We start from the raw sequence: 12368 nt of genomic DNA, 5'->3' as shown, positions 1-12368 counted from the left end.
ATTTTAAGTATTTTGGAATAATATATCAGTAATGTAGTTATACTCAGATTTTCAGGTCGATTTCCTCCCTCATTCTAAAAGAAAAAAAAAAAAACTTGAGAGACTAAGTGCACTTTTTTTTACTCGTCACTGTAAGCATGGAAAAATTACTTGTTTTGAACAAATGGAATTGAAGAAATAGAAAGTATGTTTTTAATCATAAAAATAATTGGCCCATTACTCCATTCTAAAAATAATTGTTAGTTGCAGCCCTAGCAAGTTTTAACATGTATGATCTGATTATAGTACATCAGTTCGATCTCTGGGGTGTTGTTCTTGGGTTATTTAGCTCTTGGTGGTCCGCAGGATTTTCCTAGGGGGATAAATGGTCCGTGGTCTGAAAAAAATTGACAAACACTGGTCTAAACTATGGTATAAACGATGAGGGACATTTCTAGGGAGCGTAATATGACAGAGAAACTTTTGTCCATAACACAGCTGACAAAATATTGCTCCAACTACTTTAATACCTAGATATTTAGGAACTCATTAGAGCTTCAGCTTGCCAACTGATTTAAACAAAAAAATATTTTTAATTAATTAATTAATTAATTTTTGTATACCTGAAATGTTCCCCTAATTATAAAATCACTCTTAAGCAAATTTTAAAGATTTTTCTTTTCATTATTTTTTTCTATTTTTATTCTTGAACCAGACCAAGTCATTCTGATTAAAAAGGAAATTATGAAATAAAAAAAGGCCATTGTGGAAAAGGACATTATGAAATGAAAATGGACTTTCTTAAAAACGTATTTTTTTTTAATAAAAGCTTGGAAAATGATAAAAAGTAATTATTTAAAAAAGTATGAAATTGTTTAAATAACCATTATGAAATACTTTATCATAATAATTCGATATTGAAGAATAATAAAACATATTTCATAATAACGTTGCCTTATTTCACAATTAAATGGCCATATTATGTATTTGTCTGTTATTTATCGAAATGTTATTTATTTCAAAATGTTGTTTTTATTTATTTTGTTACCGTATGAATCTTTTGGGGTTCCATAGCCAGCTTCTTCCGGAGCCCTGAATCTCATGCGCAGTCCTGCCGTGAATCACACATCTCCACGGCAACCGGCGTACTCATCTCAACGGCTCGCGGCAGCGTCAGTGAGGTCCGGTATCTAGCAGAGGAGGACGGGAACACGACACCTAAACACGGTGAGTTTGACACATCTCCTTTACATTCGCGGTAAAACCAACTGAGAACAAAGAAATGCGTTTGATGTGCGTGAGATTTACGTTCCGTGATGCGTTCAGGTGATTCATTAATGCGCTGTACGTAACGAACGAAGCTCTTCGGTGATTTATATCAGACTTAGTCGCGGTGGCAGGCTGAAATGTGTTGATACTTCAGCTCTACATCACATTAAAGGTTCAATTTCGCCTAGATTCGCATTTGAGGTGAATATTTGCACATTGTGAATTTAATATCTGACGTTTAAAGGAGAAATCTTGTTATTTAACGATATATATCGTGAATAAAACCTTCTCAGAGGACAATGGAGTTCATATCCGGAATATTTATGGTCTGAAACTGTTACAATAAGATTGTTATAAGTAGCGCCGTCCCAGGCAACGGTGTAAACAGATTGTTGCCAGGTTACAGTCTCACCGGTTACAGCTAATCTGTGAAGTTTCTATGTGACAGTTATGATCGTCAGTTGACAATAAACAAGTAAGCAAGTTTGTGCTTTAATCGTACATCCTGTAGTTGATTTTTGAGGACAACAGGACGGGATGAAACAGAAACTGACAGAAAGTGTCGTTTTTAGTGTTTAACTGTGCAGAGTGCAGCCTGTGGAAATTGTCGCAGTCATCTTCAATGCACCAAGTCCAGATATGCATGATCAGTGAAGCCTGAAGAACTTGGGTATGGGAGCCTCACTCTCATTCAGCATCCCCCCCCCCCCCCCCCCCCCACCCCACCCCCACCCCCAGTCCTGTCAGGGAGGACACACAGATCCATATGTGTTAAAGTAGATGTTATCCATTTGCAGCTCTGATTCTCAGAGTGTGTGACAGCAACAACCGGTTCATTTGTTAATCATAGATTCAGGATGATTCATGGTACCCACACTTCACTCACGCTGTGGGGAGGAAGAATGGAGGAGCTCCCACTCACCACAGAGAAGGATCTGAGTTTAGCTCCAAAATTTCTGAACAGGAAGGACTCAAACTTTGTCCCCTCAGTGGACGGAGCTAACGTCCTCAGTTAATGCTCCTATATCTCTTTCTCAGACACATCTCCTGTACATCAGGGATTACAGGCCGCAGCCTCGGCCTCGGCGTGTATCATTGTGAGTCAGTGGCGTCAGTGGGGCCTGTGGGGTCCCTGGGTTGAGTGAAGGTGTTGTGTTGTGCTCTGTGAATGAGATGAGTGGATCCTCGCTTCTTTCCTGTGTGATCATTTGATCGAAGCCAGAAAATAGAATCATCAAACCAGAGCGGCGCCGTGTTAGCGCTGTGTTACATTCACACTTTGGTGATAGGCGTGAAACAGGAAGAGGCCTAGCTGGGAAAGAAAAAAATGAATCATTCAAGTTATGAAACTTGTTTACTGCAGACTGCCAGCGTGGATTGTAGACAAAGGCTTTAACAGCAGAAGACACAGAAATGAAATTTACCTGGCCGTGAAATTTACAAATTATTTGATTGTGAAACCTTTAGATTAAAATGGGTTAGCTTCACGACATCTTCTTCTTCTTGACTTAATGCTGAAATAATAATGTCATCACATAAGCATCTCCAAAGTATTTTATTTCATGTTGACGGTGCGGGCCTCAATCACCAAGGTCTGCCTCCAGAGGGCGTTGGGTTGGCAGAGGTGTTTTTAAAAACACTGAATGAGCTTTGCAGACACCAGGAGGTTGGTTTAGTGTTTCCTGCTCCCATTTTACTTGTGTTCTTTAAATTACCGTAAGTCCTGGACTATCTGGACTCGTGGGAAAATTCAAATGTTTCCTTAAAGGAGAAATGTATTTGTAACTCCGTTGACACCAAAAGAGGCAAAACGTTCTTCTGGAGGCCTTTCAGTGGCAGACATGGTGTTCAAGGCCCACTCCTCCAATGTACCATGAGCCAGTTAGGAGAGCCTCTAGTTTACAGTTTACAGACAGATTCAGGGATTTCTACAATGTGAATTTGTAGAAGTTTCAAAAACCTGGACATGTTTAGTCTGAGCATCCAATATTGTTATATACATACATGTACATAATATGTATGTGTGAAATATGGTTCGAAACCACCATACCCCTCTTTAAAGCAGAATACCCCCTCTTTAATTTTTTTATTTTTTTCGTGTTGTCCTTTTTTTATAGCAACTTGGGGCTTGTTCAGCAGCTGTTAGACTTGTGTACTAAAATGAACTTGCTGAAATAGCAACACCATTTTGATATTTAAAGATCATAATGGTTCAAGGCAGGGGTCTTCAACCTGCGGCTCTGGAGCCTGTGGCTCTTTCACTTCTTAGCAGTGGCTCCTTATAGCTTTAAAAAAATATTATTAAAATAAACATTTTTTAAATTTGTCTTACAAAACAACAAAGACAATGAGGGAATCGTAATTTAACATTTTGTACTAAAAGTGCATCACCTCTTGCAATAAAGCTTATGATTTTTTTTGTGATTTTTGCATTTTTTTTTAGATTTTTAGATTTTTTATTTCAATTTTTGACATTAATACAAATTAAGAAAAATAATTTAAATTTTTTAAGATTTAGCAAATTTTATGATTTTTTTTGGTTTAAATTCCTTTTTTCTGCCTTTCTTTGTTTTTTTTAATTACATTTTTTTTGGAAATTAAGCAAAATTTAGAAATTGCATTTATTTATTAATTAATTAATTAATTAATTAATTTATTTTTGCAAATTTATGACATTTCAGCAAATTTTGGGGGAAATAGCAAAACTTTGCGCATTTTTTAATTTCATTGTTTTCAATTTTGAATATTTTTGAATTTTTTTTTAAGTTCCAAATTATTGTAAATTCATAAATTTTGCAAATTTATAAAATGTATGACATTACAAATTTCTCTTTTTTTCAAAATAGAATGCAAATGTCTTTTAAATAAATAAACTGATAAATCACATGTACAATTTTATAAACACGAAAAACTTCTTGTTTAGATAATTATTCAGTAGATTCCAAGTTTTTTTTGTCTTTATTGTGAAGATTAAGTAGATTTTATGATTCCTGAATGACTTTAATCCAGGTGAGCCGAAGAAAAATGGCTCTTTTAAAGGTAAAGGTTGCAGACCCCGGGTTTAAGGGACAGTAACCCATATACCAGACTTCTTGACAATTCTTTGAGTTGATTTTTCAGCAAAAGATATGAAGCCTTCTCTGTCCCACTTGCTGTGACAGAAACAGTTTGCAGTATCATTGAATGTTATTTAGTCACTGTTCATTTCATGCCTCTTCTTCTTCCGCTTTCCGTCAGAATCCTCAGATTTGAGCAATAAAAGTGCATCTGTCACATTTGGCTCCACAGATTGTGAGTCAGTCTGACCTGAGCTGTTTGTTCCTGCCCTCCAGATCAGTTCAGCCACTTTGAGGCAGCAGCAGAGCAGCAGCAGAGCAGTCATGGTAAAGCTGGGCACTAATCTGTCTGATAAGCTGGAGAAGCAGCCGTCTGCTGATGACGGCTTCGATAACATCCCTCTCATTACACCGCTGGAGGTCAACCAGCTCCAAAAATCCTTTGCAGACAAGGTAAGACCAGCCTGTGGAGCGGCTGTAGAGCTGCCTCTGACCATTTGTTCAGGGGGCACCATCTCAAGGAGTCACTGAGTAGTGAAACAGGAAATCAAAAGGCAACTTAAGCTACTGTGTAATCCAAATGTTGATATTCAACCCCTGTGACTGATAAGTGTTTGTTCAAAACTGAAAACTAAGCCAGTGTTTCGGTTATCTGTAATAGGAAATGTCGTATTAGGATTAATATGAACCATGTTTCAGCCCAGAAAAGTGTATTTTTCAAGATATTAAAAGACGATAATGATGCCTCATTGCTTCAAAAAAAAAAAAGTTTAAAAAAAGCACCTGCTAATGGGGTGAAGGAATGTTCCTGTCAAGTTTCAACAAAAAAACCTTTACAAGGATATTTTTCTACACTTCGAAAACAATCCAGGCATCATTTCTGTCTTTTAATAACTTGAAATAAAACATTTTTCTGGACTTGTCAGCTGGATAAGATAAGATGAGATACTCATCTATTCTTCCTACAACTGGGAAAATTCACAGTTACAGTGGTAAATACAAAAAACATTACAAAAAGAATATATAAAATAAAATAATAGAGCTTACTAGAAAAACACCAGGTGAAATCCCTCCTATGTGGTGTTAGTGTCCATTGTTAGCTGTATTAGCTATGTCTCTGTGACTGGCATGATGCTACCCTACCCTCTGGTATTCCCTGGGTTAGCACGGCTAGCTCATCCCTCTTATTGGAGATAGATCTTACATTCCTCACAACCTTAGATGGAATGGCAGGTTGATCATCCTCACCTGTTTCTCCTCAGCTTGCGGGAAACATCCGGCCTAGCACAGGTTAGCATCGACATGCTACGAGTTGCATACACATTTTCTTTTTACTGAAAATAAAACAAACAGTTGCTTGGAGATGAGTTTTTGCTATGTGAGATCTGTTTTTCATCGTTAAGAAGGACAAAATAAGACAAATGTGAAGTAATGTTAATTTATGTTTTGAAAAAAAGTCTTAAAAGACCAGAAAAATGCTTATAAAGAGAAAAATTGTTCCATTAGGGTCAGAAAAATTGTGCTTGTGAAAAAACTAGAATTAATTAAAACAAGTACATTTTTCTTACCCCACTAGCAGATTTTTTTTAACCTTTTCAAGCAACTCAGGCGCCATCTTTGCTTCTTAATGCCGTGAAATAGTTGTCAGCTGGATGTGGCTCATATGAAGTCTAATGAGACTTTGTTTTGTTTTGTTTTACCAAAATGAGACATCAGCTGTTAAAAATACTCTTTCTAAGTTGCACAACAGAACCTAAGGTTAAAACCTTAGCATTAGCCCACACAATGCTAACACCTCTGTTAATGCATAAATCAGAAAGAGTCCACACAGTCATGTTTAGTGAGACGATTCACTCAGCAGCAGCAGGTATGAAGCTCAAATGAAACCAGTCAATAATTAAAACAGCTGCAAACGATGTTTGTATATTTTTAGACTGGTGCAGAATCACTGAGAGCAAACACAGCTCAAAGGAATTACACTAAGTTTGGCATTCGGAGTTTTTCTGGTCTTATTGTACTTTGCTGTTGCAGCAGGTCATCGTGAAGACGGCGCAGTATCAGCAGCAGAAGAAGAAGAAGAACGAGCCAATGTCCAACATCAAGAAGCTGACTTTCAACTTCTGCATTTCACACAAAGCCAAGGTACGACAACGAGCTCAGTCTACAGCACAATGCAATGCCGCCCTGTCTTCTTCTTCTATGGTGTCATCTTTACTGAATGACATTCATAGTTATCTTACTGCCCACTACTGGTCTAGTGGTTTAGTGCAACTACTTTTATTTTTTTCTCCATACATCACTACCCTGATTTGTGCAATCCTTGTGGGACTTCATGCCTCAGGGGAAACTCAGTAAAACAATAGGCCACAGCTAGGGATGGGCTAGAATAGAATAGTATAGAATAAATAGAAAATCTTCAGCAGTCTGTTCAGTCTCTGTCTCCTTGATCCTGTCTGCTCACAGCAGGTGAAGTTCTTCCAATGTGGCGTTGTTGTCTGGTGTTAGCTCTGTTAGCTAGGTCTGTGAATAGCATGATGCTATCCGCCCTCTGGTATTCCCTCTGTTGCTGGGTTAGCACGGCTAGCTCGTCCATCTTATTGGAGATAGATCTTACGTTCCCAATAACAATGGATGGAAGGACAGGTCCATGTTGTCACTTCTTAGCTCACACCTGAGAACCAGCGCGTTGTCCTCACCTCCTTCTCCTCACCTTGTGGGAAACATCAGGCCTAGCACCAGTTAGCTTTGACATGCTATAGGCTGCTAACAGCTGATTTCACATGTAAACAATGCAGCCATGGTTAGGGATGGGAACCGAATTAGGTACTTTTATTGGTACCGACCAAATTCTGTCAAAAGTACCCGGTACCGATTCACGTAAAATCAAAAGGTACCATGTTTAGGTACCTAATGCATCCTTGTGACTGTGGGGCAGTGGAAGGGTAGGTGATTTTCTGTGCTGGACATGAACACAACAATAAAAGGTTATATATTGAAGAATAAATATGTTAAATGGAAAATAATTTACATTTAATTATTAAACACACTGATATTTTTTACCACATCAACACACAAAAGTACTGAAAATTGGTACTGTTTGTTACCGATTGCCAGGTACCGGGAATCGGTACCGTATCGTTTCAAATGTGAAAGGTACCCATCCCTAGCCATGGTTACATGTAGGATCTCCAGACAAACACTGGAGCAAAAATAGTAAAAATCTCACTAAAGACAAAAAACAGTTTGGTGTCCACGACCAACAAATGAGTCATACAAAGTAATGATCAACTCCAAATGTAGAGATGACAAAAAGAGACAAAGAAATTACAAGAAGCGGACAAAGAAGAGAGAGCTGCAACAGGCAGCCACCATGTTTTGGTACCTAAATGCGCCCCTGTGACAGTAAGGGAGTGGAAGAATAGGCGATTTTCCTACTGGACATGAACACAGCATTGAAAGTTTATATAACAGTGAAAAATATGTTAAATACGAAAATTTGAGATTTCATTGTTAGACAATTTAATATCTATTATCACATAAATATGGACAAAAGTGCTGAAAATTGGCACCTTTGAGTATCACTGCAGATTGCAAGGTACCGAGCACCTGTACCGTATCATTTGAAGTGTGAAAGGTTCCCATCCTTAACCACAGGAACCATTAAGTTCCAGGAACTAAAAGTTTGATAAAAATCAGTAAAGTTAAAAGGATACCTGACCTCATCGACCTTTCTTTGTCTGTGTTTGTTGTTGCTCAGACCACCGGTCACATCCTCATCACTCTGGTCTTCCTGATCATCCTCCTCCACATGTTCAAAACCATGTGGTATGACCAGCTCACCTGTCCAAAGGGTTTCATTCTGAAGGTAGGCAGTGTTATCTTTGTATTTGTCATTTATTTGTTTATGTGGAGAAAGACAAACTTTAAGTATCACATCCTAGTCTCAGAGTGGTACGTGTGTCGTCCTCTTGAAGGCCACTCGCTGTGTTAGCTCTCGACACACCTTAACTCCCATCCTTTCAGAGGGATTCCTGAAAACTGGAGCACAAACTCATTATCTCCTCAGAGGCACCGCCACGCATGTTAGTTAAAGAGGGAACAGAGAGGGCGGGAGAGGGGGAGCCACGGAGCCCACTTTCTGCTCAGGCAGGGACTGGGCCGCCCGCCTGTGAATCGGAGGGGTCTTTAATTAGGGCTGATCGTGACTAAACTGTGATTAAGGGCTTAACAGAGAGGAGGGGGAGCTGGGGGAACCTTCCGGCTAAGCTTTTGAAGTTTTCGCTGGTTACAGTCAATTTCCTGCTCACACCGTGTTGCTCTGCTGAGCTTTCAGAGGTTTGACCCCTGCTGTGAGGGACAGTCAGGTAGAGGATCCTCTGATTAGGATATTTCTTCTTCTCTGTCATTAAAAACAAATCATCCTGACTGTAAACTTTGACTCCCCTGATCCACTTCTTAAGACTTTTCTGATACGATTTATCATTCCTGTTTTGGAAGCTTTACATAAGTGAAAGTGTTTTTATAATCTCTGCATCCACCTAACACATGTCTGCTTTTGCTTGTCACTAGAGCTGAAACAATTCGAGGTACTCGATTACAAAAAATAGTCGAGGGATTTTCTCCGCCTAGAAGAATCGTTAAATTTTTTAAAAAGATCAAAGAGTGGTACTTCGAATAGAGCTGACGCTATCTTTAGAGAGTTTTCATAGCCCTCAAGCGACCTCTTTTTCCAAATAGCCACTGACAACAAATCTAGCTTCTTTTCTGGAGTTTGGAGACTGATATGAAAGCATTTATTGATCTGCATCAGCTGCTTGTCAACGAGCCGCACTTGCTGAGCCCCTCCCCTACCCAAAATCACTCACACATCACAGACGGACGTCTCGCTCGCAGCTGTCTCTCATCGTGGTCACACTGGCTATCTGAACTGTTTATATGCACTCTTCAAAGTCCATTTTGTTTGACCAGTGTTACCACACTACTCACTTCTCTTTGGCACCTTGGGAGAGGTGGGCTTCAGCGCAGAACACTTCATACACGCTCACAAACGCAGACACTCCATATGATCAATGACATACAATCGCTGCGACCGCTTCCCTCAACAGTAATTTTATATATATATATATATATATATATATATATATATATATATATATATATATATATATATATATATATATATATATATATATATATATATATATATATATATATATATATAAATAAAACAGATATAGATATAGATATAGATAAAGATATATAGATATACATGTATGTATATGAAATTGTGCAATTTCCCCCCAAAAATCAAAATTTCAAAGAATTCAGGAAATTTTGAAATTTCAAAAATTTGCAAAAAATATTTTTTCTTAAAAAGGAAATTTCAAAAATGTTCAAAAAAGTTACTTTTGTAATTTCATAAATTTGCAGAAATCCTTAAAAAAATTAACATTTTGCAAATATTTCAAAAACATTTTCAAGATTAAAAGATTTGCAAAGGTTTTTACTATATTGTAACAACAATATTTTTTAAAGCAACAAGGAGCCACTGCAGAGCAGCAGATTGAAGACCCTCGGGTAGAGGCAAACCTTGGTGTTTGATGCCCACTCATCATTTTAGCAGGTCTTGTGAAGATCTGGTGCTTTTTTTTCAAACAGAGTATTTTGATCAGTTGACAGACAGATTCAGAGATTTCTACAACATATGAAATTGTAGAGGTTTGAAAGTCTGCACATGCTCAGTTTGAACATCCAGCATCGTAACATCTCCCCCAATGATGCGTGGTGATATGAGCAGCAGGAGGCAAACCCTCAACCTTCCAACTAAATGATGATTTTACCCATTTTCTCTAGGGATGTAATGAAGTGAAACACGTCAAAGTCAAACTTGCCGGTGCCGTATCTGATTTTTAGAACGACAGTTTTACAGAAAAGTCTGTTGATAACCTTTGATGTAGTTTCTGGTTGGAGCAGTTTGGCTGTTAAACAGCAGCAGACTGATATTTTCCTCTCTGTGTCGTAAACAGCAGAAGCACTGCACCCCTCTGGAGACATACTACACCGCGCAGCAGCAGGAACAGCAGCAGGAGCTGGGCGTCCATGGCGGCCCCAACACCGGGCTGTACGCCGCCCTCTGCCACCTCAGGCAGATGAAAAGGGCGGGGCCAGAGCTGCCGCCGCCATCGCTGCCCGTCATCAGCGCCCTGAGGGAGATGGAGGTGGAAAAACAGGACGGCGAGGTGGTGGAGAGGGTGCTGCAGGAAGGGGATTGAAGGTGGAGGAGTGGAGGATGGGGTGCATGTGCACTGTAAAAATAAAAAAGTTGGGTCAACTTGAAATTTGAAGGCAACAGTCTCCACAGACTTTTTGAGTTTTGAGTCCAACTAAAAATATTAAGTTTGAACAAACAAATGAGTTTTTGTTGAGATAACTTATTAATGAGTAACGTAACTTAAAATTTTGAGTGGCACACACACAAAAAAGCAAGTTAAATTAAAGTTTTGCCAACTTGTTATTTTTGGTTCATTGGAAGTACCTTTCATATGTTTAACTTCAAATTTCAAGTTCTGCAAACGAAGAATTCTAAAAAAAGATGTGCAAAGCTATTTTTTAAATCAGAAAATGTACCTTTCATATGTATTATGCCTTCAAGTTTTGAGTCCTACAAAGGGCTAATTATGTCAACTTGTCTGTCACAGGGAGGGGAGTGAGGGTGGAGGAGTGGAGGATGAGAGTGGGGTGCATGTTTGATCCTATCTTAAATTTTTTTTCCTAACAGGGATTAATTTTCATTGTACTGAAAACTTCCTTTAATTTCACCAATCGCACTTTCATTCATAACACTTTCATCATTTAATCAAACCTTCGTTTTTGGTGACACTGTCACACAGCATCTGGTTAGCATTAGCACCGGTGCGGACAAAAATATAACCTCCTCCCTACCATCTTTACCAAGAGTGTGTCTCTGTTTGAAGCTACAATGTTTGACAACCTTTGTTATCTCAGCTATTACAGATTAGCTAATCCAGAAGCTAAGCTCCAGAAGCTAACGTTAGCTTAGCTAGAGCCTTTTGGACAACAGCTAACAATGATGTCTGATCACAAAAGAACACAAACTAGAACAAAACAGGCCAATGAACTCCCAACCAACAAAGAGACATGATGACCCTAACATTAGCTCAGAGCTGACGCTAGGCTAACTTTTGATGTTGCAGTGTACTGCACAACTTTATCCAAAGAAGTCACTTTTCTCTGTTCAGATGTGGCTTATAAAATGATTAAAAGTTAACCCTGTCACCCAGACTTTCAGGAAACTTAGTGTTGGAGTTGCATGCACCCCATAAACACAGTTTTAACATTTTTTAAATTAAAATCTCAGAAAAATCTTGGAAAACTGAATGAAAACCAACTTTCTTCAATGTTTGTCAATGGCCGTATGGCAGAGAATGTCTGAGTGTATGGGAAGGCCATACGCACTGTGATTGGCTCATCATGTTTGTGGGCGGAACTTAGCTATATGTCAATTGAACTAAAATACAAGTCTTTATATTAAATTTATGAGATTGAATTTATAATTTTATGAGACTACAGTAATAATGTTACAAGAGAAAAACTATTTTAATGATTGTTAAAGATAACAGTCATTATGTAAAAAGAACAATAGATATAATTTTACAGAGTGAAGTCACAATGGTATGAGTTCAAAGTTTCAGTGTATCAAGAAATTTTTTTTTTTTACAAGAATGAAGTTTTTTTTGAAAAATGTAACTTTTAGATTTTACTCTTTACAAGCAACTCAGAAATCATTTTTGTCTTTTGATATTTTGAAATCTAACTTTTTTCTCGACCTGTTAGGTGAATGTGGCTCATCTTGACCATAACAGACAACTTTTACTAAAAATCAGACATTAACTCTTGCTTCGATCCCAGATTTGAGGGTTTTTTTTTTACACTGAGCTCTAAAAGAGTCCTGTCATTAAAGTGATTTCTGTAAATGTGGGTTTCTCTATCGTTATTATGTGTTGAATTAATGACTAAAACAGACTGTTTGGGACGTGAGCAGAT

At 38.1% G+C, this 12368-nt stretch overlaps 1 protein-coding gene across 2 annotated transcripts; it reads left to right on the top strand.

Moving 5' to 3' along the window:
* The first annotated feature begins 1024 nt into the window (after positions 1–1024).
* On the top strand, positions 1025–12028 carry LOC141807663 (neuronal vesicle trafficking-associated protein 1-like). 2 transcript variants are annotated; one of them, XM_074693813.1, is made up of 5 exons: positions 1025–1206; positions 4581–4757; positions 6339–6446; positions 8062–8169; positions 10331–12028. In XM_074693813.1, the coding sequence occupies exons 2-5, from the start codon at positions 4629–4631 to the stop codon at positions 10574–10576; spliced, it is 591 nt and encodes a 196-aa protein (XP_074549914.1). In that variant the 5' UTR covers positions 1025–1206; positions 4581–4628; the 3' UTR covers positions 10577–12028. The 2 variants fall into 2 exon arrangements, with proteins under 2 accessions (XP_074549914.1, XP_074549906.1); XM_074693805.1 differs by having other exon boundaries at positions 1036–1206; positions 6336–6446.
* Positions 12029–12368: the final 340 nt, after the last annotated feature.

This window comes from Halichoeres trimaculatus, unplaced genomic scaffold (genome assembly GCF_033239565.1).
Source record: "Halichoeres trimaculatus isolate MK-OKI-2021-1 unplaced genomic scaffold, fHalTri1.1 fHalTri1_scaffold_2, whole genome shotgun sequence".
Classification (NCBI taxonomy): domain Eukaryota; kingdom Metazoa; phylum Chordata; class Actinopteri; order Labriformes; family Labridae; genus Halichoeres; species Halichoeres trimaculatus.
This window is presented reverse-complemented; position numbering and strand designations above follow the sequence as displayed.

Coding starts and splice junctions, on each gene's coding strand:
- LOC141807663 (XM_074693805.1), top strand. CDS start 4,629: ATGGTAAAGCTGGGCACTAATCTGTCTGATAAGCTGGAGAAGCAGCCG. Junction 4,758..6,335: donor AAAAATCCTTTGCAGACAAG/GTAAGACCAGCC, acceptor TTGCTGTTGCAG/CAGGTCATCGTGAAGACGGC. Junction 8,170..10,330: donor CAAAGGGTTTCATTCTGAAG/GTAGGCAGTGTT, acceptor TGTCGTAAACAG/CAGAAGCACTGCACCCCTCT.